General features: G+C 50.8%; 1 protein-coding gene across 1 annotated transcript in view; it reads left to right on the top strand.

Moving 5' to 3' along the window:
• Positions 1–770: 770 nt before the first annotated feature.
• PEMT (phosphatidylethanolamine N-methyltransferase) overlaps positions 771–27,445 on the top strand; it is a gene marked incomplete at both ends in the record, with an annotated part of 35,771 nt that continues 9,096 nt past the window's right edge. The window contains 3 exons of the mRNA XM_079542818.1: positions 771–869; positions 3,232–3,339; positions 22,514–22,629. Of these exons, the coding sequence (XP_079398944.1) occupies positions 771–869; positions 3,232–3,339; positions 22,514–22,629 (323 nt within the window). The remainder of the gene's footprint in view (positions 870–3,231; positions 3,340–22,513; positions 22,630–27,445) is intronic.

Consider the following 27,445-nt stretch of genomic DNA (forward strand, 5'->3'; position numbering starts at 1 on the left):
CCGCAGCTCTCAGCCTGCGCCCACTGCAGACGCTCTCCACTCTGACATCGCCGTGCCATCTGCAGACCCCGCTCCAGCAGCTCCATATCCCTGTGCTGGGGACCCTTGGACGCAGTGCTCCTGGTGGGACCTCACGAGGGCAGAGCAGAGGGGGACAATCCCTCCTGCCCTGTGCAACCCCTCAGCTGGTGCAGCCTGTTGGCTTTGGGGGCTGCAAACACACAGCGCTGGCTCGTGTCCCACTTCTCATCCACCGGGACCCCCAACTCCTTCCCCACAGAAAAAGAGATCCCGGGGACCTTTTGTCTCCCCAGTCCCGCTCTGCAGTGTCACTGACGCCCTGTTTGTGTTCACCTGGGCCCGCGTGGTGCAAACCCACCCTATGCAAACCCCCTGTCCGCCCCCCCAGCCCCAGGTGGCCGCAGGCGGCCCCAGTTCCCCCCACCACCTCGGTTGCTTCACTGGTCAAGGGGGCAAAGTCCGACCGCCGTCAGCACGGGCCGCCCTGCCCGGCTCTGCGGACACACACACGCTCAGAGCCCTCAGCGGAGGCGGCGGGGCCCGCAGCGAGGTCAGCCGGGAGCCAGGTGGGACGAGGCCCCGCGAGGTGCCGCGATCAGACCAGGCCTCTCCCAGCTCGGGCCGCGGCGTCCTCTGGGCCGTGTAGTTCCCGCGGCGCACGGAGGACTACACTTCCCAGCAACGCCGCCGCGCTTGCTGGCGGCCGGCCGGGGGAAGGCCGCGGGGTGCCCCGGCTTCGGCCCCGTGCTATGGCGGGGAGGCCCGGGCCGGGAGGCCGGCGGGTAGCGGGGCTGCGGTGGTGGCCGCGGGATTGCTGCGGCGGGCTGGGAGGCCTGGAGTACGGCGAGGTACCGGGAGCGGGACGAGGGGGGTGAGCGGGGGGTGCCGCGGGGTCTGCTGCTCTGCCTCTCCCCTCCCCGCCCCGCTGCCCGGCTCCGTGTGGCTCTGCGGGGTTCCCCCAAAGTAAGGCTGCCCGGTCTCCGTGCCGTGCTGCTGCAGCACGGCGTTCTCCGGCACGGCGCTGTGAATGGAGCTGTGCTGCGCTCTGCCAGCGGCAGGGAGATGTTGGCTCCTGTCGGCTCCTGCTGTCCTCGGTAGGACTGGGAACGCAGCAGGTGGCATGAGGTCACCACGGCCGGGTGCTCCGTGCCCTCCCCGTCGCGTTCCCGTTGCACCGCACTGGTTTGTGCAGTGCCCAGCGTGCTGTGAATGTGAGGCCGAGGATTGCAGGGCTGCCAAGCCACCTGGGGAACAAATCAGTGCCCTGTGCAACCTCTGAACGGGGCTTGTTCGTATGGGACACAGCAATAAACCCCTGGGCTATGTCTGCAGTTGGAGCAGATGCACAGGGATGCTCAGCATCAGTGCACACAGTGCTTGAGATGCTTTCCACAGCCCTTCCTGGCACTAATTTCTGCTTAGTCCATGATTGCATGCTCCATCTACGTGGCAACAGCTGTGTTTGCCCAGAATCCAGGGTGCCTCAACAAGACGTGGGTGCCTATGCAACTCTCATCCACCCTGATTTTGGGGCTGTGCAGCTTGAAAGCAAGCAGGATTTGCTACCAGGAGACTCTCAGAGATCGCAGGTGTGGTTATTTATCACCTGTCAGGGAGGAAAGGGGAAAGTTGAATGTTCTGTGCTCGTTATGTTGTCTCAGTGACTTGCAGAGACAGCTCATCCTAATGGGTTTGTTCCCATTTTATCCCAATGAGCACACGCTAGGCACAGGCCAATCTGCTTCCTGCTAGCAGCAGCAAATTTGGTTGTTGAGGAGCAGAAAAAAAAGGTGAGCGCAATGTTAATGATGTTGCCAGACAGGAGTTAGTAGGTCAAGAAGCTTTTGTTCAGCCTGTGCTGGTAGCGTGCACAGCACTGTATGAAACAAGAGGAAAGAAGCTGTCCTGGTCTTGTGGGTTTGCAACTGAAGTGGGACTGGACAGTTTGGTCCTGGCACCAGTGGTGTGCAGGTTATCTTGGCAGAGCTCATTTTGAAGGGATTTTGAAGTCTGATGGCAAAGGTCTGGCCAGGTGTGACAAGAGGGGCTGGAGAAGGTAGGAATGGGAGCAGAGGGTCAGGACCAGGCCATGGGGGCTCTCCCCTTTCTTCCTCACTGGGATGGAGGTGCCCCATAGAGCTGGGATAGTCAGCGGTGGCCTGTGGGCAGCAAGCAAACCTCTGTGAGGATTCCCCGTTCTGCCCATACTGAAGCAACCTTTGCTCTTGCACTTCGTAATGTGGGCGGTCTTCTCGTTGTGAGGGGGCACCAGGTCAAACAGCCCCTCTCCACAAATCCCACCACAGCTCCAGTCCCTTTGAAGAGCTCAGGAGGAGACAGCGGGAGTTTCTTTCTTGCACAGGCAAAGCAAAGGCAATGCCTTTTCCAGCCCTTCCTGTCCTCTGGCATTGAAGGACTTGCAAACACAGCTGTGTTTGGGAAGCAAAAACCTTCCACGTCTCAATGTTGTCTTGATTTCGATTCAAGTGAGGGAAGGGCTTGGGCTGGGCTAGTTTGTCATTTGTTTTCACAGTTTTGGGGAAAAGAAAAAAAGAAAGGTGCTGGTTGTTTTTCATTGAAATACCACTGCAGGGGAGGGGACAGGGATGGAGAAGCAGCATGGCTTACTCCATGTAAAAATGCTGACAATGTCAAGGAGCTGTCCTGGGAAAAATGTTTCTTTCTTAAAAGGAAAAAGAGAGAAAAGCAGCAAGCTTTAAGGTTTCCTTTTGTTGCTGTTAAATAAGACAGGAAAGTCTTTTGCAACCGCTAACAATGCCAGAGCATCCCTGTGCAATACTGTGGGCTTGCATCAGCCTTGGTTTATGGAAAGCAAGTTGGAAGCTGATGCCGTTCAATGCTCAGAGTTTCCACGCAGAGCAGCACTTCAGGGACAGTCCTCAGTCCCCAGGGTCATTGGGACACAGTGGAATGGTGCTGCCTTTCCTGCAGCTCAGAAACAATCTTGGCTTTCCTAGCTGACCTGGAGTCCTGATGCACATCCTCACTGCCGCAGGGTCTTTGCGGTGCCCATGTCCTTCACCAAGCTCCGTGAGAGCCCAGTGTCCCCAGAGCATGGGAGGAGTTGGTCTGAAGGTTCATCAGCTCTTGTAGAGCGTTTGATTTGGGATGAAGTAACCCATCTTTGGGTACAACACTCAGTGCCTCTGCAGGAACTCTCACCCCCATTAACTGCCTGTCTCCCCGCAGGTGGATGTGACAGCCATGGCGCGGGTCTTCAGCTATGTGGATGTGACTGATTCTGACTTCATTGCAGCCGTCCTGTCTATTGCCTTCAACCCATTCTTCTGGAACGTGGTAAGAGCTGCCTGAATGCTTTCTTTTGTCAGTTGATGTAGGAATACCCTTTGGGCTGTGCTGAATAACCCCTCACCCCCACCAAATACCCCAAGAGCATCCCTTCTGCAAGAGCTCTGTAGTTCTCATCCTGATGCAGGTGTTTATTGTTCTGGGAACTTCTCTAGGAGGGGAACTGCTTCTGGAGAAGTTTGGTGGAGAGAGCTGTGCTCGGTTCCTAGGCACTGGAAAAGAGTGAACAGGGAGTTTCTCTGCCAAGAGAGTCCTGGCACTGTGGCTCCTGGGGATGGCAGTGGCTATGACATATGTTGCAGAGGTCAGGAAAAAGGAAGCCAAAGCAGGATGCAGAAGGAATTAGGAACTAAGCTCAGATGAGGGGACAGAGTAATCAAACCCATCCTTCAACCATCTGCTGCACCTCCCACCCTGGCAGCCAGGCACTGCTCACTGTACGTGGTGAGACATCAGTGGCACAAGTGCCACTCATACCTAGGCATTAACTCCTGCAGGGTATGCACCAGGCCAGTTGTCCACTGCTTCCCATCCGAATATATTGACAGGAGGTTGCTTGGATGCAAGAAACATAAATAATCAGCCAAAAGTTAACCTGAGGAAATTTCCCCTCCATCCTTCTGCAAAGTCTGGCAAAGAGCTGCAGAGGTGTCCGTGAGCCAGCCCCAAGCGTGGGCAGGGGTATCTGTGCACAGTGATGCTTACTATTTCTGCAGGCACTGTGTTGCCACTGGGTATGGTAGTGCTTTGGGAATGGAGAACGGAAAAGGTTTTGCTGCCCTTTATTGATGTGCTTTGCAACCTCCCTGCAAGAGCAACAGGATTCATCTCTGGCCCTGTTGTGCAAGCATTGCAGAGCCAACACACCAGGCAAGGAGCCCAGGCCGGTGAAATCACAAGTTCCTGCAGCGTCCTCGGCAGCACAGCTGAGGTTTGGGGACGAAACCTTCTCCCTGCAAGCACTCATGGAAACGGGATGTCATCGCAGCCAAGATTCCTGAAGTCGCTGCCAAACCTCCCCGCAGTGATTCTCACCCTGGGGAAGTCTCCTTACAAAGGCCTTGTTTTTCCAGAGGGGGAGGGCTCGGCTCTCTCTGAGCGTGGGGGCTCTTGAGATTGTCTCACGCTGGGCTTTGGAAAAGCAAGGCTCTCCTAGCCGTGATTCACTATGGAAACCTCCGTCGGAGTTCTTTATTGCAGCCTCCCTAATTTTTCATGCAATTCGTTATTAAAAAGTCTCAGTGTCTGAAATGCGAACTAGAATAAGCCACATTATTTCTACTGTGGAGTCGTCACTTAGCATAAAGAATCAATGAACAAGAAGATTCAGAATGTGGTCTCTGGGGGAAGAGATCAGCTCCAGCAAGAAATTGCATAAAAGGGAAGGAAAAAAAAGTACTTTATTGGTGTCTGCTGCTATGCCTGTGACTGTGCTGGTTGCCTGCAGCTTGGGAAATAGTGTTGCTATTTGGATCAAGACTTCAACTGCTCTTAAAGTACAGGGAAATCTGATGTAACAGCAGGAAGTTCATTGCTCTGGGTTGTTGCTGTCCCCTTGCAGCATCTGAAGAGCATTGCCGCTGGCGGCAGGTGGCACTGCAAGCAAGTCGTGCGGAGCTCCACCTGGGAGCAGAAGGCATCTGTATGGGTTTGCAGCGAGCAGTGATCTGCTGCGCTGATGGGGAGCTCTGGGGAGGTGAGCGTGGCACGAGGTGCTCCTGAGCTGCCAAGGACCATATGCTTGTGCTGCCCTGTCCCCAGGGCTTCCCTCTGATGTGTTCAGGCTCTGGCTCACACCAGTCACAGCTTGAAGGCTGTTGCAGAGGTGCTATGGAATCTTCAGCCCTGAGCAAGCCTCCGCTGTTGATGTATTTTAGCAGCAGTGGCTCCAGCCATCCCTAGATTTTCTCTAACCTGCTTCCTTCACCTCCTCCCAGTCCTTTCCGTGTGATCAGTGTCTGCTGCCTGCACCAAGCCAGCAGCAATTCTTCTCCACACCCCCGCACAGGCTTGCTTTGTCTTCTGCTCTCTGAGTTTCTTCTCAGCTGTTGAGATCATCTCTGCATCTGAATTACTTTGTTTGAGCTTGCAAGAGCCTCAGTGTAAAGATGGTTTCTGTGTTGTGCCAGGAACCCTCTGCTTTCTCTCCTTAATTAAGTAAACCGGGACCCTGATCAAAACACCTCCTGTGCATGAAATTCCTGATTTGGACAGAAACTGGGTGGGGATGCATTGATTTAGTTCAGCATCTTAATTCCCATTTTCTGCTGAACTCCAGCCAGGTCTGCCTCTTGCAAACTTTGGCGCCGGGTTGTCCTCTCTGTGTAGAGCCTCTGAATAAAAATGTGCTGGGGAAACCCCGGCTCAGTGGGGGCTCAGGCTGTGCGTGTCTCAAGGCCACGGGGGGAGTGAGCTCCGGCTGCCCCACTCTCAGCAGTCACAGGGCATTGGTAAGCAGCCGGCATGTTTCTTCTGGACAAACACTGTTTGTGTTTGTGACTGTGTTTGGAGATGAAGCAAGGCTGATGGAGGCTATGCAGTAGCGTGGCTGCAGAGCAAACCGTGGTTCTTGCTGATGTAATTCTGTTAAGAGAGCAATTTAGAGAACCAGAGCCTATGAGGGACAGTTTGCAGGACTCCAACTGGGCTGGGCTGGGTTGATTCTCCTCGTATTCTTCCCAAGGGAGAAAAGCCCCCCCCCAAAAAAAAACTCAGGTTCCCCATTTTGCAACCTCTTCCATGCAGACATGTCCTGGGGGGGTACCATGAATGTCCCCCTGGGATCCCCAACTGAATTTCCCACCAAACCCAGGGGTCACATCCCCCTTTCTCTTTTCCCTTCTCTGTGCAAATCCAGCCCATCCCCAGGTGACCCTCAGGTTATGTTATCCATGGGACAGCTTGGATGTATTTCCGCGCTCCTCACTTTTTTTCCTCTCCTCCTCCTGCCTCTGCTTTCCCACCCACCATAGCTGTTACAGAAGGAGCTGTTGGTTCCACGCTCCCACGTGAGGTAGGTTGCAGGCCAGCCTGACTTTCTGAGAAAAAGCACTTAAACTGGATGTTCAAAGCATCCAGGAGACCTGAGCCACTGTTGTGCTGTTGGGGGGCACCCGATGAGAAGGAGGTGTGTCAATGAAGCCATGTCATAAAACTTCAATGAGTCGAGGAGGCAGAACCTTCAATAAATCCCATCTGTGTTTGGAAAGCTGCAGGACGATGGGAGAAATTTCCCTTCCGTTGGTAACTAAGGAAGATATTAAATAACAGCTCCTCAGGGACAAACATTTCAAAGCCAGGAGAGGCAGATAACCCGCGTATTGGAAGCTTCAGAGAGCTCTCTGAGCCTTGGCATATGGGGGAGTTTCTAGAAGGCTGGAAGGTTTCTGGCACTGTCTCAGTAGCAAAGAGGCACGTGGCGTAGCGGTGAGCCAGGTGTGTGACGTCTGTCACCACGCAAGCAGGTTGAAGTGGGCAGCGCATCCATCCACCAGCAATCCTTTTCATGGTTTGAGCCTCTTAAAAATATATGGCTGGCATCATGGCCTGATTCAGAGATGGCACATCTTTCAGTTGCTGTGTGAGAGCGTGCTCTTCCCATCACCTCTTGTGACCCTCCCGAAATACCCATGCATCCTGTAGGAATCTGCAGGGCAAAAGCTCAGGTGTCAAGGTTGGGAGTGGGATTAGCGTAACTTAGCATGATTTATCAAGAAAATAGACCCCATCAGGCAAATGTGAATTTATTCTTCAAGGTTGCAGCTTTTCCTGTTCAGGGTAACAAGATCTCTGTTCTCGGCTTCTGTCAAGTGTTTAAACTGCATGAGGTTTTGATTAAAGAAGTGGTTGCACAGGGACCTGAGCTGACAACGCCTGGCTCCTGATGGATGCGTATCTCTTGGTTCATTTATTTTTAATTTCCCTTCCTTTTCTCCTTCTTTGGAGACTAGAGAAGCCTGCCAAGTGGATAAGAAGTGCCTGAGTGGGGTGGAGGGGGAGTTTGCAGGCACTGGCAGCCCAATTTCACCTCCTTCTGACCACTTCTTGCTATATTTGGAGGAAGGTGCCTGCCTAAACCTCCCCACACTGCTGCGAGCTGTCAGGATTGAAACCTCCAAGAGCCAAACCCAGAAACCTTCTGGGGGCAGGAGAAAAATGCCTTATGCTGTGGGATTTCAGCAGCTCTGGCTGCTCGTCTCACAGAAGGGAAAGATTGAGAGGTGGCTTGATTGTGGCGTGTTAGTACCTGGCTGGGAAAGGAAATTGCAGGGTAAGAAATGGCTGTCAGCCGGCAGCAGGGCGAGGGCTGGGGCGGGCTGCTGGCAGAGGGGGGCCCTGCACAGCTTTGTGCATTCAGCACAGGGCGGGATTGGATAGATGAGCCAGCTGGAGTGGGTGATTTAATGGTCTCTTCTGGCCTTAAAATTCTGCAAATCTGCAAGAGTTTCGTGATCTCTCTGAAAAGCCTTTGCCTGCGTGTAGCTGTGGGTAAGAACACGAAAACAGCCCTCGACCATCTTCTGGAAAGTGCTTTGAGATCCTGTTGTAGCAGCCGTGGCACAGTGACAATGATTATCTGCTTATAACAGATGCTAGATCAATAGCGGAGCTTGAAGCTACGCTGCAAGGCAATTGACTGCAGAAAGCAATTCTTTATTGGGGTAAATCTGGCCTTGCAACAAGGCTCAGATTCATTCTTACAACTCCGGTCTTAAAATGTCAGCACCAGCTCTGATGCCTTTCATCCTTTGTGCTGGGAGAGAATGCGCATTATTCATAATTGGACTCTACCAGGCAGGAATAGCCGTTTTCATTTCCTACAGTGCCTGAGAAACAGTGAGGATTTGCTTTTTTTCTTTTTTTTTCCCCTTGCCCAAACAGCACTTAGTGGCAGTTTTATTCTGAGTGACTCGGTAACGCTTCCCACTCAGGCGGTGGTGGCTTCGGAGCGATGCTGTAATCATGTTGTGAGAGTGCAGCATCGATTCCCATGGCCGCCTCGTAACAAACGCCCCAGGACTGTTGTGAGTCCACCATCCCCAGGCCAAATCTGTAGTACTGCACCTGTTTGGCTGCTAAATTTAGTGTTTCCAGTGTGTCAACACCGCTGAGAGACACATAACAGGATCCAAAACCGGGTCACATCCTCCAGCCTGCTGGCTGGAGTGACACAATTAGGAGCACTGTCACCCTGGGGGAGAGAGACATCCTGCAGCCCAGCACCACTGTCCTTTTCCCTTCAGAATGTCAGACTGGTGCTTTAACCCTACAGGCTGCTGGCAGCCAGGCTGGACTAAGTCAGAACACATACAGAAAATGAAAATATACATTGAAGCTAAAAGTCTCCATTCGCTGCGCCTCGGAGGATTGTGTATAGGCTCTAGATGTTCCTCTCTGTCCCCCTCCATCCCTATCCAGCGTACCGCAGCAAAACACTCTCTTGCAGATGAGATGCTGCTCAACATTGTTAATCTGTGAAACTACAAGTCTATGTCAACCTACATCCAGTGGGACAAAGCAAAAAAATGCAGCAAGAAGCAAAAAAGAATGTGGTATTATTGACCCACACAGGGAGATGTGAAAGCCTGCTGGGCAGCCCAGGGCTTTAGTAGCATTTCTGCCCAGCCCCAAAGCTCGGCACTGGTGGCGATGGGCTCTGGGAATCCCAACACGTGCCCTGTGATGTTGGCTGTACTGGGGCTGTGCAAGGGCTTCGGGCAGTTTCCTGCCACGGTCACAAATTGAGCTCAGTGTTCTCCAGCTGTTTAGCAGAAACCTGCCCAATTCCCAGAGAGACAGGATCTCCCAAAATACGTTGCTCTGACGAAGAAAGGCAGAGACACGCAGTCTGCTGGGGCATGGGGGTCAGGCTGGATTTAGGCTGCTGGCGCTCAGGGATAGCACTGTGGTTGAAGCATGCCCTTGTTATTTCTGGTTTTCTCGCCTCTTGATGAACTCAGAGGGGACACATCTCCAGCTGCTCGCATGGCTGTAGGAAATGAGCAGTAAAGCAGATTAGTAAATGAGTGAGGCAAAGCCCTCCTTTTGTTTTCCACCCGAATTTTATTCCTCATGGCAGGAGTAGCTGGAAATACCACTTGGCAGAAGAATCCCACATCCCTGCTCTCGTGCATGAAACCAGGTGGCTCAACAGCCCGATCGCAGCAGCGTGAGCTGGGCACTGGTTGCTGGTAAATATCAGGAGCCTTTTTCAGTTAAACAAATACCAGCAACTCCCAGCCTGCCTGCCTGGGTTCTCTCCCTTACTTCCCTCTTTCTAAGGCATCCTCCCAAAGCTTTACACTGATGTACTCTAACCTGGAGACATACAGTACTGTCGTGATGTTGCTGGGGAGCACTGTGGCCATGAATCCTTCCAGCAGTGGTTTGGGTTGGCGCATTGCAGAGGGATGGGAACAGCATTGTGCCAGCCAGGCTACCCAGAGCAAGGGCTTTAATTTTGGAGGGTGGCCTTGGAATAGCCCTTCCCAGCAATGTGCTGGGTGATTTTTCTTTTCCCTATCAAGCCATCCTCCGTGCTTGCTCATATGCAGGAAAGGAGAACTCTCTTTGAAAATTAAGAGTTAGGTTGCTTGATAAGCTGGCAGCCCAAGGCTTCCACAGCAGCGTGCATCTTCATTAAACTTTCCTCATCGCTCAGCAAATTTTGGGTCAAGAGGGACTGACAGCAGCCTTTGATTTTCCCATGCAACATTGCAATCACAAACCTCTTCAGTGCATTACCTAGCTGTCCAAATTTGACAATATCTTGCTTTCCCCCCCCCCCCTCACCCCCGCAAACCCTTTTTTTTTCCCCTCTCTTCACTCCTCCAGACCGAGGATAATGCAGCCGTGGGTTCGTTCTGCAGGTCAGGACGTGCAAGCAGCATCCTTGTCTGGCTGAAGGGCTTTCACTCGCAGTCTGTGTGGGCACATTCATATTTTTGGTGTGATCCTTTTTGTGCATTTGGGAAGAAAAGTCTGAAGTGGGTGAAATGAAGATGGGTTTTAGCAATTTTCTCTGCACTCAGCTGTTGCAGGAAAGTCTGACCACCAGGGCTCATGGAACACCTTTGTCACCTTCTTTGTGTGGTGGGAGGTTTGCTCATTATCTGATTTGTGCTTCGCTTATAAAGGAAAATGTAATTGTAGCAGCTCCTTGCCATAAAAGAACAAAGACTTTTTCAGGGAAGGAAAGGTTCCATGCAGCTTATATGATCCTCTACAGTACTCTATCTACTTTTCTCACCTCCAGCATCAGCTCCGTACTGCGTGATGTTATCCGTGGCCACCTCTGGCTTGAGCCTCTCTCTTGCTATAGAAATGCCCCTTTCAGAAGGACCAAATTGAGTTTCCTCCTCCCTTTCTGGGTGCAGGGAAGAAGGACCCAAAATCACCCCACATTGCCATGATGTTTCTATTCCTGCCTCTTCCTCCAGAGCTGTGTTTTCTGTGGTGAATCCAACAGTAGATGCTTAATCTGTAAAATCCCACTGAGGATTTTGCACTGGGAGAAAAAAAACCCTTCAGTTCACGTGTGGATTGGGGTGGGAGGCTGATAGTTTTCCAAATCTTTCGTGTTCCAGATTGATCTTGGAGTTCAGATAGCCCAGAGGTGGAGAGCCGAAGTTTTCTACAAGGGTTCAAGTGAAATAATAAAAATCTATATGCTCACAGTGGTGAGAAGGAAGCTGCAATGTGTACCAAGCATCAGACGTGAAGAAATTATCTCCTCCACCTCCCATTGCCATGGTGAGCACAGCTGCATATACATGCGTAACAGCACTGGAGTGATCCCAAATCAGATCATCTTGGGGCACGCTTGGCTGTTCATACTAAAACAGAATGACCTCAGACGAGATACAGTATTTTTAACTATGAAGCATTCTTACTAAGTGCCCTTTCCTGTTTATTTTTACCAGGACATTGTTTTAATGACTGTAGAATTACTCATTTGATTCCCAAGGCTGGAAAGCAGAAATGAATTAGTTTCATTTCAGGACTTAGTCGTGCAGTCATTTTCCAGAGATTGATGTACTCGGAAGCCAAAGTGAATGCCTTGCCCATTTGAGGAACATTTCCCTCCTGCCTGCAGCCATCAGCAGAGACAGGCGTGAGCGTGGGTTCCTGGTATGGATGCTGCTGGCTTCTTGCAAGGATACATGGCACAGATGCACTCAGCCTCCCCATCCGCAGCCATGCACCGCTGTTGGTCCATCCTGTGCTTTGGTACAAATGCGTGAGTGAATGCAACAAGGTTTGGGCATTTTGCATGGCTTGCACACACATCTCAGCCTTGGGCTTGAGGCTTCAAAACAGAGATTGTTTGGAGTGCAGAGAAGAGGATCGTCAGCTATTCGCTCGGCTTTGGGGTTGTTTCCTGCATTGAGCAAAAGCCTAAAGGCATATGGTTGCATCTGGTGCCTCCCATAATCACCATAGGAACCACCAGCAAGCCCAAGGGGTTTGGTTATTGTATGTAACCCTTCAGATTGTTATTACAAGTGTTATTTCACTTCACACATTGGTCTAATAAGCAGCTCCATGTTCCCAGTATGACTTGCATCAATCTGACTCCTTTGGAACCCAGACGAAGGTGTAAACACTGGTTACAAAATTGAGATGAACCCATTCGTTGCTACATTACTTCCCAAAGCATCCAGAACAGGCTTTCCAGGCCTGGGGTCCTGCTTGTTGTGCTGGGCTGTGTGAACATCTCATCCCCAAGGACAGGGGAACGGAGCTCGGCTGCCCGCGTTACATAAAGATCACATTGTCCCTCTCTATTGTTGGCCATTGGGACAACAGCAGCATCACAAACATACGTGTCCTCGGCGCCGTGGGAAATGTTCCCAGGGGAGGCTTAGCACAGAGCATAGAACACGATACGCCGAGCACTGCGAGGACAGGGGCTGAGCCACCCCACAGAGCAGCGAGTACCGATCTGCCAGCGAACTCTCACTACTCTGTGAAGGGGTATTGGGTTTCCATTGCATTCTGTGCTCTACTGGGTATATTTATTCTCTCCCTCGCCCTCCCATTGCAGCGTCTGGGAGAGTGATGAGTGAGAACACGCTGTCCAGAAGGATGGGTGTGTTGGGAGTCCTTATTAGCAGGCTTATTCCAGAGAATTAAGCCCTAATTTCATAAAAGGGCAAAGAGAGTGGCTACAGCTGTGGGAGAAGCAGACCAGCTTTGTGTGTTGTTTGCAAACAGGACAAGTCCTGCTCCCAGACTGCTGGTCCTGCCCATTATTGCATTACGACCAATAATTGTAGTAACTCCTTACTTTTTAAAACAAAAATTATGAAGTAATTCACAAGCAGCCCCTCCTGCCTCCTTGCGCTATCACTTGTTCCTTGGCTTGTTTTGTTTTTGTGCTTGGGCAGGGCTTTACAATGTTCCTGATCTTCTTCTATGTCACCTTTTGGCAACCCCGCTGCACGGTTTGCCTCTGCAACGCCTGTCATTGTTTCTCTCTGAATTAATTGTTGTGTGTAATTGCGACCTGCCGCAGGACGCTGCCTTGCTCTATTAAAAAGAGCGATGCTAATGAAGAACATTGGGTACCACGTTACAGGAGAGCAAGGCTCGACTCACTGGGACGCGTACTCTGCGTTCTGTTATTGCCAGCCCAGGCAGAAATGGTGTTTCTGTCTCTTGTCAGTCACTGGCTAATGACTGTAATTTTTACTTGCTGAGAAACTCTGGGTATAATGGTCTTTATTAACAGATACAGGAGATGCTACCAGACCTGCATTATGGGCAGAGAGGAAGAAAACAACCTCTGCGTGGAGGCAATTTTATTATTTATTTGTAGCAATAGGAGCGATCCTGAATTAGTGTCAGATTCAACAGTGTGGCTAATGAGCAGGGTTGAGCTGGAATACAAGCAAACCTATTAACAACAGCAAACTGCAAAGATGATGCCTGGGCCTGCAAACCCCCACAGCAAACAGAAGATCTCGGTCAGCGCGTGGGGCTGTGTTTGTGTGCTGATGTGTTTGCATCTTGAGATGCTTCTGCTTGTGAATCACCTCCAGCCCTCCTCCAGTCCCCTTCTCCTTTGCCACCTCCCATTACTCTTGTATGCTGAATGAGCTGGAGCCTCTGATTTGATCTTTAAGACAACAGAGTCTAAGTATCTCCACTCCCATGGGCTATGACTGCTGAAAGAATCACTTCTCTTGAAATAGTGCGGCATCCAGCTTTGGTTTTCGGCTTTGAGTGGCACACCTGCAGGTTGGAGACGTGGTTGGGAATGTGGTGACAGAGCTGGGTGCTGCACTGCAACACAGGTCATGTGGGAGAGCAAGAAGCCATAGCGTTAGCTGACATCTCCAGGGCAGCTCTATAGCAGTGTCTTTGCAATTAATCAGAGGCCTCGAAAAATGTCAGAGCCGTTAGCTGACCTCAATCTTCTTTTACCTGGAACCAGAGAAGGCTTGTCTCAGCCTGCTAAGAGGATATTTCTTACACAGGATGCATTTGCTGAAGACTGTCCACTTTTATTCCATCTGGAATAACTGGGTTTAATCCGACTGGTCTTATTTGCAGCTGTTAGAGAGGTTTAAACTGCAGGTTTGCAGCAATGATTGGAAAGCTTTGGAAAGCAGAGTGGATGCTTTGTGACAAAGATAGAAAGCTTTGTGCCCCCATCTAAAACCAAACCCAAGGCACTGAAATCTGCAGCGACTTCAGAATGACTTGACCTCAGCACCGTGGGTCAGCTGTGATCCAGGGCCTGATTTGGAAACAAGACAGCAGAGTGGAGGTGTGAAAATAGAAGGGAAGTCTTAAAAAAGAGAGACACTGACTGCCTCGTAACGTGGCATTTGTACTGAGAGCAGTGTGGTGCAGCACAGAGCTTCTCTGTACATATCGATGCCAGATCAAACATCGTCAGTGCTATTGTTGGAGTGCTTTGTTTAAAAATGGGTCTTCTGGGCAGATGGCCGGGTTCAGAGCAGCGTCTGTGTGTATAGCACTTCAGGCACCTTCCTCTGCTTTGCTTACTTATTGCTGCGGGAGTATGAGCAACAGAAAAAAAAACAAGCAAGTACAGGATGTGAGATGGGCTGAACAGTCTCAATCATCGAGAGATCGACGTGCACCTTTGCTTCCAGTCAGCTTGGGAAGGTGCCTGCTTGACAGAGTGCCTGAGCAAAGTCAAACCTGTTTTTTTCTCAGGAAAAATGCTCCAAAAAATGTATGAAAATATGAGATGTGTGGTTTTCTGGCTCAGGTTGAGTGTGAGCCAAGACATCTGAGCACGGAAGATGTGAAAAATAAAATGTGCAAAATCCCATCAGGGAAAACGCTTCCTCATCCTGCGTGCAAGATGCTCATCTGGCACCTGAGCTGCTCACCCGAGATGGGTCCCTGTGGGCTCCAGCCCCGTGCACTGGTGCAGGTGCAGCCTTCGCCTGTCGCTCGGAAGCTTATTTTGTTAGGATGCATTTTCAGTGTTGGGCCATCCACACCCAATCCCGGGCTGGGAATGGAAGGGCCTCCCATAGCCCATGCTGAGCTCTGGAGAAGTCATTATTTCACAACTGCTTTTTCCATGGGCTGTGTTGGCTGGCAGAACCCGTTAGGGCCGTGCAGTGTGAGCCCTGCGTGGGCTCGAGGAGCTGCTGGTTAGGGCTCCAGATGCCCACTGCCAGAATTAATTAACTCAGCTCACCCTGGGTTATGCAGAATCACCTGCCTTCAGCTTCCAGCTCCTCGGACATAAATCATGAGCTCCTTGCCTTGAGGAGAAGCTGTTCAGATTTTGTGTTGGAAATTGCTAGCAAGTACAACCCATATTCCATGTCGGTTTTGTTTTTATTGAAGAGGAGAGGATATGGCTCATGGAACATTTGCAGACCCAGGCTGCCTCGGTGTTCGTTAAGTAGGGGCTTGTTTTTATTGCAGTCAGCTAATGAGATGGTACTTCGACAAATCACATAAACACTATTAGACAAATGAAATTTATTATCTAACTGTTTATCATGAGTGGATTCAAGGTAAAGACTTGTGTGGAGGTAATCTCAAGGGACAGCTTTGAGGTAAAGCGTACCCAGTCCTTATGAAACCCTTATCTGTTTACCTGCCGACTCGTTTTCTTTCCCCAACTCAAGGCCGTTAGCTGAGGTGACCTGTGCCATTTCAGTCCAATTACTTTCATTGGAGAAGGATGTGGGCTTTTTTTCTAAGCTAAACTCATCCATGCTTGAGACAATCTGGGTTTCCATAGAACTCATTTTTCCAATTCTAAATAAACAGTCACTCTGCTCTTCTCCCTATGTGTCAGAGTCCTCAGACTGGATCCCGTTGACCCCCCGTCTGCAGCACGCTGGCTTCTTCGGGGAAGAGCTGCTAGAAGAAGCACTTCAGCACTGATTTCTTCCTCTTAACTCCCCCGTTTCAGCAACGGCTTTGTCACAGTGGCACAGATGAGTCCCACAGCTCCGCAATGCCTATGCTGCCAGAGAGGAGGTGTCCTCAAAGCCACCGATCTCCCCACATCACCAAGGCTGGGTGGGCTTTGGAAGGAAGCCTGACCTTCTTTTAGCTTCTCAGTATTTATCTTCTTGAGCCCGTGGGTGCTCTCGTTTTATGCAGCCTTTCGTGCTTTCCACATGCATTTTTGTCCTCCGTGAAGCGATCTGTCACCTGTGCTCACAGCCATGCCGCTCCAGCTGGCTGTTCTCACACTGCAGTGTCTTTATGCAGCCAATCCACATACCACGTCATCTTTCCTAAACCCTGCTGTTGTTTCTTTTGGCAAGAACAAACAACAAATCCCCACACCCAAGGCCCATGAAAGGCAATGGAAAAGTCTTCTTGAGTCGAACCAATGTCTTCCTTTTGAAGCTCTGGCAGACACGGATCAGCTAAGCCTTTCCACTTGGCTGTGCCTTGCTGACAGCTGTTATTACCATCGTACAGATTGGGAAAGTGAGAAAACTGACTGCTGCAGCCTCCCAGGGTGGCCTTGGGACTTGTGTCAGGGCTCAGGGAGCCCAACACCCTCAGGCTCTGCCCCTGCCCATGCCCTCCTCTGACTCTGTGTGGCACAAGCTGTCACCCGCTTTCTCCATCGTCTGCTGCTCGTTACTCCAGGACTGCAGCAGCCCCTCTCTGGGAGCCAAAGGCACACTTCTGACCGTGCTGGCTTAACTCTTCACCGAAAACCCAGAGGCTGGTACAGCACTTCTGCCATTGTTCTCTGCCTCAGCTGCAGCATCCTTTGGGAACGGGATGTTGCAAACCCCACTCTGTCACCACCATGGGTCTGCACTGATCCTGGAGGTACTTTGACACTTGGATTGTGCCTATGTCTCATCTCCTCTTGGTGCGTTATCAAAAAAAGGCATTTACAAACCAAGGCTCTGGCTTGTGTTGCCATATAGCTTCCATGAAACTGTTAACACGGTGCCTGTCTCTTCTAATATCTCTGCAGCGTTTTAATTGCATGGACTGGAAGCTGCTGTTCCAGCACTAAGTGAGGGAACTTTGCAGGGCTTTAATCATTTGCTAAAAAGCTTTCGGGCTCCATTACCATCTCACAGCATTCTGTAATTGAGTGCCTGGGAGTAAAGAAGCCTTCAGAGCAACAGCTCAGATCCTGGATCAGACAGTTCGAAGCTCCGGTGGCTTCCCTCAATGCAGGAGGAAGCAACTAAATGACATTAAGCTCTGTGAGGTGATGGCAGGAGGCAGCGGGGCAGAAAGGGGCCTCACAGCTGCTCTCAAGCACCAGCTTCTCCTCCTGTTTCTGCAAAGCATCCATTCCGGGACAGCTCAGCAGGTACAAGCGGGCAGTGCAGCTTGGCACGTGGCATTCAGTCTGCTGAGCAGTGCCAGTGGTGGAGCACAGCTGAGAACTGGTGGCTAATAGCATACAAGAGGTGGATGCGGGATGCTTGAAGACCCAGCCTGCTAATGGCTATGGGAAGGAGGACATCCGTTGTTCATCAGTGGTGCAGGGACAGCAATCCTCGCTATCACCACCGCGGCTGCACGGGGAACATGACTGAGGGGAGGTGACTGCTAATTGCTGCAGCGAGTCAAGGGCTGTTTAAGCAGCTAATTAATTCCTCCTAATCAGCCCTTGATCTGTTGAAAACTGCATGGCATTATCTCTTCTGCTGCAACACCTTGATAATTCCTGTCTTGAATGGCCTTCACGGAGAACATATTTAAATAAACTCAATAGAGATTTCAGACAGATAGCAACTATAATTACCAGCTTGTACAAATTAAACCATGGTTTGTTCTGTTCTTTTTCTCCTGCTTTCGCTGCCCAGAGCTCCTGCTAATCATGTTCTTGCTGCCAGTGGCACGCGGGTCCCCGGGGCGTTGCTGCGCGTGCCTTTGGAAAGCCTGCACCGTGCCCAGCGCTGGGGTGGGCAGATGGGGCTGCACGTGGGCATCCAGCATCCCCACCGTGCTGCTCCTGGGCTGGGATGACAGGGATTTTGGGAAGGGATGCAGCAGCCTGATGATGGAAATACCACATGTGGAAGGCAGCATGGTGCTCCCCAGCATCAGCCCTGCCTGCTTTCTCCCTCCTACTTCTGCTGAGGTTTTAATCCGAGGTTTTCTCCCCTTGGAGCTGCGGGACCACTCAGATATGTGCCTCAAGGAGCCCACATCAGAGCTTACAGCTTGGACAAGCAGTGCTGCCTTCCCAGCACTCAGCAATAGACCATCTGCACCGAGCGCGCGGTTTGTTAGGAAGGATAAGGTCAGGCCACACTCATTTCCTCTGCGGTCACTTGGGACAGCCATAGATGCTGCCTGCTCTGGCATTTGGCAAAGGTCAGTCAGCCCCAGTGCTGCCAGGCATGCAGTGTGTGCATTTACATTGAGCCTGCTCAGTTATTCCTGCCCTGCCTCATTGCACCCTCCCTGTTCCATGTAACGCCTGTAAGTGCCTTAGTCAGAGTTTGGGTGCTCAGGCGTATCTATTTTCTCCCATTTTTTAGACAAATGCAATAACTGCAAGCAAGGTCATTTTCTGGCACCCAGGCTGTGACAGAGAGTGGAGAACGTCATGCTGGTTTAATGAGGGAAAATGGATTTTTCATAGCAGGGGAACAGTTCTGTTCCCATGATCTCTAAAGGTGAAATAGGAGTACCGTCACATTTCCTGCCCTCTCCTCGCTCTGTGAGCTGGCAAGGACACATCTACCACTGTAGGAGATGCTCACATGGCGCCAACGAATGGGCCAGGATTTCCCCTGCCCCAGCAGCAGCACAGTGCCCAGGGAGGACGTGCCTGGGGCTGCCCAGGGGAGCTCAGACAGAAGGGGAATGTTAAAAATTTGCTCAGGTCTCTCTTCTATTAAGGTTTTTTAGTTTGAGCTGAATTGTCCAGGCATCCAGGGCTATGCATGCATATCCTCTTGGGTCTGAGGTGCACAGTGCCAGTCAGATGATCTGATTATTCTTCCTCTTGGCTTTTCACAGAATGTTTGAGTCCTGTATTTCTTGGTGGGTTGTTTCCTGGGCCCTACATGATGGAAAATACTGTGAGACAAGGTACAAGGGAGGCACCTCCTGTTCATTGTCATAGAATCATAGGTTGGAAGGGACCGTGAAGATCATCTAGAAAGACCACGAGGTCATCTCAACCATCCGCTGACCCATCACCATCATGCCTTAAACCATGTCCCAGAGTGCTACATCAACCACAGAATAATAGAAGCATAGAGCATAGCATCATAGTCGTATTTTAGCCCAGAACAGTTCACTCACTCTGTGCCAACAGCTTGGTCAGGGCAGAAGCATCCCCAGAGGCAGGCAGAGCCCTCCGATGCCTCAGTTTCCCTTTGTGAAAGAGAGCTGCTAATCCTTCCCAGGCACTCCACATGCCTAAATTCACCAGAGCCCACGCGGTGTTCTGATGCTATGGCAATGGGGCAGCGTGAGGACAAGACCAGCTGATTAGCATTGAGATGCAGCAGTGAGCCTTTGGGGTATCTGGTTTCATTCCCTACCTCTGGGGCAAGCCGGATATAGAAAGGGAGTCATGCAAAACAGAGCAAAGTCTCTATTTCAAAGCTGGGGTTGAGCAAATTAAAATGTAACGTGTTCAAAAGCTCACTTCCTTGGATGGCAGACAAAAAAAAATCAATTTCCTTGAAACAAATACTAAATATTAATGAGAGGATATGGTCTGCCATGCACAGAAAGCTGTAAAGAGCAGTTCCCGTTGATCAACTGCAGAGGCGAGCTCCTGAGATGAAATTGTTTTTCGAGCAGATATTTGTGGCCCGTCTCAAGGCAGCTCAGGAAGGTTTACCCACCCAAAAAAAGAACAAGAAACTCAGAACATTGCCTTCTTGGTATCAGGGCAGCCACTGGGGATGTGTGCCTGTGCTTTCATTTTTGTTTTCATGTTAGCCCAAGTGGCTGGGGAGATGGCTGGGTTGGTGTGCACAGCAATCGACACGGCGTTACGTGGGCAGGGAATGATGCCCGGGGAGGTGGAAAATGCCAAAAGCAGAGCATGGGACCCAGCAGCACAGCCAGTTCTGCAGCCATGTCTGCTCACTGAATTATTTCTATAATGAGCATTGGGGAAACATTCAGCAGTCTCTTACAGCCATCAGCAAGATTCCTAAAGTAAAAGCACAGGCCTTTGAAGAAAGTCTTGGATTTTTCTACTGTTTTGACTCTTGGGTAAGGCAAGAAAGTTGGTATTACTCTGTATCCAAACAAGGAGGCTGGAAAACTGAAAACACTCGGACAGCTGGCACATGGGGCTTCCCATTCTGATGCCAAGATCACTCAGGTTGCCCAGGCACAGCGCTGGGAGCGTGGGCAGCCAGGCTGAGCCCAGGGAACAGGCACGGCACCGGGAATAGCTGCAGCCGTGGAGGATGCCAAAATCATCTCGTATCCGTCATGCAGTAAATAAAAACACGTTGGCTCATGATTCTGTAAAACCATAACGCCAGCTGCGTAACCGCAGGTTGAACAAGAGCTAATATTAGCCAGCAAACAACTAAAATTAGAAAATCAGAAATTGAGCCAGAACTAATTAGCTGCTCAAGAAACAGAACCAGAACCGGAACAAATTAATTGTTAGGAAGCTGAAATACCAATGTGGGACCCCTCAGGAGGTCTCCGGGCAGGCTCTTGCTCAGTGGTGAGTCGTGTGTGAGCTTCTGGGGTGCTTGGGGAAGAGTCCCAGCTATGCCCAAAGGCTGTGGCAGCCCAAGAGGAGGTGATGCGTTGGTGCACGGAGCAGCGCTGACACAGCTGGGACATCTCCTGAAGGGCTCAGAAATGTTCTTCATCCACCTTGTTTTGTAAACCAGCACTATGGCAAGGGGAATTAACAAGACCACCAGAAGAGCTCTACTCAGCCCCACAGCACTGCCAGCTCCACTCCTGCCGCTGGCTGAGATGCTCTGCAACTCTCCTAACAGCAGCCAGGAGCTGCAGCCATGCGAGCGCCGCTAGGATAATTTCCAGGGAATTAAGGAGCTCACATAGATAACGGGCACGTGGCTGCATTTCTCATCTGTGACTCAGTCACCTGTATGGTTACTTCTTTTCCTTTCCGAAGCCAGTAACTCACCCCATATTTCTTTTTCCCATCTCGCAGCGTTCAAACAGCAGCTCCCATTTTAGCAGCAGCATGACGCACGGTGTTTTAAATTCAATTTAGAATACAAACTATTTATACCAGCCAGAAAAAGGCAGCGAAGCAGCTCTCTCTGTCATGAGTGGATTTGTAATTTCGGAGCAATCATTGCATAACTAATTGAATCAGCTCTCAGCATGTGAAATCAGTGCCCTGCTTATTGGAGGTTTTCATCTCACTCCCCTCCTGAAGCCAGCAGTCCCCCTCTACTTTGTGCTTCTGCATCAGCCTGGGAAGAAGGAGCACCTGCAAAGCTGCCCTTCTCTGCTCGCTGCTTAAATGAAGCCAATAGATTACCAAATGCACTCAGAATAGCTGTATTATGGGTGCTCCCCAGAGCTGCCCATGCGAGGGGCTGAAGTGTGTCTGAAGCTAATGAAGAGCCAACCATGTCTGAGAAGCAAATTGATGTTCAGCCGTTCCCCCGACTCCTGCCTCTCACTTCATTGCCTGGGTGTGCTTGGATTGGCTTGAATTCAGGGTCTGATCTAAACCGTAGAATCACAGAATTATAGTGTGGCTGAGGTTGGAAGAGACGTGGGACATGGTTTAGTGGGAGCTATTGGTAATAGGTGAATGGTTGGACTGGATGATCTTTTAGGTCTTTTCCAACCTTGGTGATTCTATGATTCTATGACCTTAAAGACCACCTAGTTCCAGACTCCCACTCATGGACAGGGTTCCATCCACTAGATCAGACTGCCAGGGCCCCCATCCAACCAGGCCTTGAGCACATCCAGGGATGGGGCACATACAGGAATGGGGCACATACAGCTTCTCCGAGGGAAGGAGGGCCACAGTACAGGATCTGAAAATGAAACCTAGAAGAGGCAATAAATATACCCACAACATTCCGAGGGATACAGACAGGCAGAAAAGTTAGTCATGTAAAGACTTTGGTCTGCTTTGGGGTGAAGATCCCAATTGTGGTGACCTGGGTGGATGCAGACCTCCAGTTTTGGGGAGCAGTTCCAGCCACCTCCATGCAGCAGCATCTTGGGGCGTGAAGGGCACCTCACTTTGGGCAGGGGGCCATCAGCTGCTGCTTCTCTGTAAAACCTGGAGCTCTTTTGGAAGTAGGTTGGGAGGAATTACCCCTGTCAGGTGTGCTCCCACAGCTGGATGTAGATCACAGAGCCTGGAAAAACAAACCAGGGTGTCCATCACCTGCTCTGGGATCTGCTTTTCTTCTTCCTTGTAGGAGCCTGGGACTCATCCAGTGGCTCTGGGACATCCTCAGCAGTGCTCTCAGCCTGTTAAACAAGCCAGGGAACGCCTGAGGTTGATGTGAAGCAGGCTTTCTGAGAGCCAGTGCTCAGTGCTGCTGGCTTGCATGCTGGACAGGGAGATGTTGGCACGGTTAGAACCGGGCTTTCCTCCCAGGCTCCATTTAAGCCACATCAAATCAGTGATCCCTGCTTGCTTCTCACCCAAAGCCGTGGAGACAGTGCTCTCCGAGCAGCAGTGGGGCTGTGCACCTCCAACCACCTCTTCTGTTCTCTATTGTCTCTCCAGGTAGCAAGATGGGAACACAAAACACGGGCACTCAGCCGAGGCTTCGGCTCTCCACGCACCGCCTGCTACTGCCTGGGCACTGTTATCCTGCTGCTCAACTGCGTGCGCAGCCACTGGTAAGGAGCTCACTCTACTGCTATGCATAAATGCAAAGAAGTGCATCTGCAAGGCAGGGTGATGAGGGACATCTGCTCTGCAGTGTTGTATCCAGCCTGTCTATCAGCCTTATGTGCTGTTGGTTTATGCCTTCAGCCAGATTTATTCCAGGATTTGGAGTTCTGCTGGCAAGCAGAGGGATGAGATGGGGTGGCTGTGTTCAGGAGAGCAAACCATCAGCATCAGCAGCCATCAGACACCACAGGTTTTCTTGTCCCTCTCTCAGGGTTGTTTCCCCTGCCCTGTGTGCAGTCCAGGTGGCAGGAAGGCTGTTTGCTCAGCACGGATCATATGTAACAGCAAAATCTTTTAATTTTCTCGTGGAAACTAGAAACAAAATTAAACCTGTTTTTAAGAAGCTGCAGTTTCCTGAGCAGAAGAGTGGGATTATCTGTGCACTTAGCAAGCAGTCTCTTTAAACTCTTATCTGTGATCTGTTTAAATACTACCTGTGCTAGCTAATAGTGTTGTATGACTGATGCACTGTACACCATGGGAATACGCCTTTTGACGTTCTAAGTGCAGCAAAGAGGTTTACTGCAGAAGATTTCCTCAATGCCAGCAATTTATCTGTGATCTGATAGGCTTTATCTTCAACGCTGTTAGAAGAGACAGACTCTACTAAATTTCCAGATTCAATTATGCCAGGGTCAGAGCTAATGGGTTGTTTAGTACTTCAGGTAATTTCCCAGGCACCGAGATCTCAGGTTGGAATTTGCACATGTAGTTAAGAGCTTTGCCTTCCTGGAAGTGACACCAAGACCTGCTCTTGCCCTTCTGCGTTTGTCACAGCTACTGCTTATTGCAGAAGCCGTAAGAAAGCCTGGAATGAATGTGGCCATAATTGAGTTCAGGCATTGCAGAGGGCATGTGTGTGCTCTGCTCGTGTCTCAGTGACATTGTGTGCTAGGATTTGGTTGGAGTATGTCTCAGCGATCTCTTGCACAGATGACATAGCTGCTTGTTGTCTGGGAAGCAATGCAAAGCTTTGTGCCCAGCCTTTAATTAAAAACACAGCAGTAGAAGGGGCAGCCTCTGCTCCCAGTGGTCCTGCTGAGCTCCAGGGTCACCGTGTGGCACTGATAGGGCATGACTGGGAGGGACAAAGAGGCTGACCTGTCCCAACATTGTACCTACTATTCAAACAAGGCAAGTCCTTGCCAGTGGGAGCAATGGAATGATTTCAAGATGAGCATTGGATCTGCAGCTGCTGGAGATGGCCTGAGATACACCTGGACAACGCGCTGCCTCCATGCCCAGCTCAGCCTGCCCACTACATTGCATCCCAAAGCTCCAAATCAGCCTTTGAAACTCCTCTCTGTATGCTTTGAGGGTGTTTTTGTTGGGTAGGGGCTGCAGGTTGGCATCCTGGCTGGAAGCCCCTATTGCAGGGCCACATGGCTGCTTTGCCCCATGCTCCATGCAAGGGGTCCCTCCTCCGTCCTGTCCCCACTTCAGCGCCGTGACAGTCTCCAGTTTCCCTCCAGATGGATACCTCAGTTGGAAGAGGAGGGATATCCTATGCTTGTTAAGCAGGTGGGTGTTTCCCCGTTCTGAACTTTTTTATCAGCTTTGGTGAGTTTCTGAGAAATAATCCAGAACGACCTGTGACCAGCGAGGACAAGCTTAGTCAACGGCACAAGGCAGGCTTCTTTAATTGCTCTGGTGTGATGATGACTTTCACAACAATCGAGTTCTTTCTGCAAGAAGCCAGGAATTTCCACCAGCAAGTCCCTTATCAGCGAAAACACCTCCTGAACTTTTGAACCATTTATCTGCACCATTCATTACCCAAACAACAATTAACCTCAAACAGTTTATGACTGTTTGACATAGGTTGTGACAACCCTTAAGGTCCTCCAAATTTCCGTTCAGTGTCACTCTCTCCTGCACTAGCCACCTTGTTGACACCACACTGACTGCAAAAAGCGTCTGGTGCTGCCATGCTCCCCTTTGAATGCTTTTGCAAGCTCCCTGGCTCAGAGCAAACACCTGCAGGTGCTTCTGTACACAGGGAGCTCGTGGACTTCCCATTTTCAGGATGTTGGGGCATTTGTCTGAGCTATAAGGCAACACCCACACACATGTGGAGGACGTTGCAGATGCAGAGCAGAGCTCTCAGGGAAGCCAGTGGTGTGTTGCCTTCGGTCCAAGTGAGCTCCATGGAGGCTGAGCAAGGGCAGTGCCTTTGGCACCATGCTCTGTCTGCTCAAGAGAAAGAATCTACCCTAAGGTAGGTCTTTGCCCAGGGAAGGGATGTACGCCACTCCCCAGCATTGTTCCTCAGCTTTACCCTCAGTGCTGCATACTTCCTGGCTCTTGTGTCAAAACAGAGGTGGTGTAAATGGCACTGACAGAGTGCTTTGTGCAGAAATGACTCTGCTCTGATGAGAATTGAGCCTAAAGCAGCCAAAGTCACCTCCAGCATTGTCCAGGAAAAGCCCCAGGTGGCCCAAAGCACTCCCAGGTGCCACTGCCAGGCAGGGGAATAAGCTGCTGCTAAACAGTGTGACCTAAATAACTGACAGTGGTGCAAGCAAAAAAGCAAAGTCATTACTGGCAAAAGAAGCTGTGAAGATGATGACCAGGCTGAAAATTGCTGATGCTACTGGTAGGACTATTTCAGCATTTGTTTCTTTAATGAACAAGGTCTTTTGTTGCAGTGTGCATGCGGCACTGTTTGCTGCTGGGCTCCACTGGATGGGTTCACCCCCGTTGCCTGCTATTGCCACAAGGAACAAAGCCTTCAGCACAAGGACGTCCTGCACCTCTGCTGCTTCCCGCTGCCTCCTGCCCCTGGCCCAGTTCTGCCCCAATTGCACTTGCCCAGTTTCCAGGCTGATTTTTGGGATCATTGAAGGGAGCATCGCAGCAGCGACCCAGTTTGTTTGATGAGGTCTTTGCCCTCCTTTACGGGAAAGGGATTACAAAATATGGTCACTGTGGGCCACATTTTGATGGAGGCCTGGAGCTGCTCTCTCCATATGGCATCACTTCCAGGCTTGCTTCATGCTTCATGTGACTTTTTGGGACGTACTTAGGCTGCATGGCAAGCTCTCTGGTTTTGCAGTCACCTCTTAACTAAATGAACGCCTGCTTCTACAAACTTGGCTGGTGCCTCCAGTACCCACAGCACATTTTTCTCACCCTGGTGCCCAACACACCATGGGTTAAAACCACTTCCACCTGTGTGACGTCCCCATCCCCACACTGCAGGGCCATTTTGTGGGTGTTTTTCCAGTTCATGTACTTTATTCCCACGCAGCAGCACCTCCTGCGTAGCAACAGATGAGTGTCTGAGCGCGTGCCTCTCTGTTTCGGGAAGGGTGGGCCAAACAGTGCCTGTTGCCTTGGCTCCCTGGTGCAAAGCCAGCCAATGTACACAATTGTGGTGGCCACGGGCTGTTTGCAGCCCTCAGGAATTGGCCAAATCTGCTGCTTTGGTGGATTTGGGTTTTACACCTGTGCCACTCACACTGGAAAACTGGCAGATACTCATAGGGAGATGTTGGAGGAAGCATCATGCCCTCCTCAGAACTGGGGGCACACACCCCCCCAGACACAGGCACCTTTAAGCCAGCAGCCAGGGGTGTGATTAAAGTAGGTCACAGCCCATCTATCTGTGCCCTGTAAGAGAGGAGCTCCTCACCATGGCAATCGCTCCGCTCGGCGCACAAAGCATTTCCAGGTACTGGGACAAAGCATGGCTCTAATTGAGGTCCTCTTGGGCGCCGAGCCGGGACACAGCCGTGAGATGTAGCCAGAAATACAGGCTGCAATGAATGTGACTCAGAGGCACATGGCAAAGGGAAAGGCTGCATGACATGGAAGGAGACAGCCTCCGCCTCTTCCTCCTGTGCCAGGAGGGTGAGCCTCGGAGCCGCCGTGCTCCCCTGCCACCCAGGAGCAGTCACAGATGCCAGAGTAATTGCTGTCTCTGACAGCTCCATGCTGCTTGTCGTGGCCCGGCATCATAAATGCTTAAAAGGTTTATTTACCAATCCTGAAAACTCCAGTGTGCATCATGTTTAATGCAAATAGAATGTGTGTTTAGGAAGATATAAAGCATCACTCGAGGGAAAGGCAGTCCATTATCTGCATGCAAACACCTCCCTCTCTAGCTGTAAGCTGAACAGCAGGGGACTAAGTGGGACATGTTGATGAGGGCAGCTAGTGCAGCCATACCAAAAAAAGGGGGAATGGGATCATCTGGAGCGGGGAAGATGTCTTTGCCAAAGCAAACCCCCATCACAGATTGGTCGCAGAGCTGATTTGTGGTCATCTCATTCGTGTTACCTTTGTTCTTCTTGTACTCCAAAGCCAAGCAGGGTCACGAGCATAGGAAAGGGAAGGCTCAGAGATGCGTAATGGCATGATTCCTGATCACCCTGAGCCAAAAACAGCCTCTGAGCAATCACTTCGCACACAAAGCCAGGCTGTGCTGATAGCGGGGATGCAGGCTTGGGCTTCGTCATAGGGGACACTTGTGTCACTTAGTAATAAATACCAGGGATGTCATGAAAAGGGATGTGAGGCTGCTGCGGCTTCACGATAAGGCAGGATGGCACGTTTCCGTCAGCACTGATTTTAAGCTGAACCAAACTGAAGCTGGTGAGCAGAGGGAGATGTGCTGGGCACTGCAGCAACTCTCCCAGGCTCTTTCCTGCTCTCTCCCAAGCACATGATATTTATTCTATGTTTTGCTGCTTTGCTCCAGTCCAAAGTGAAGATGAAGCATCTTGCTGTGGGGCCTAAAAGCTTCCAGAGAGCAGTGAA

Source organism: Tetrao urogallus, assembly GCF_951394365.1.
Source record: "Tetrao urogallus genome assembly, chromosome: 15".
In the NCBI taxonomy this organism is placed as follows: Eukaryota; Metazoa; Chordata; class Aves; order Galliformes; family Phasianidae; genus Tetrao; species Tetrao urogallus.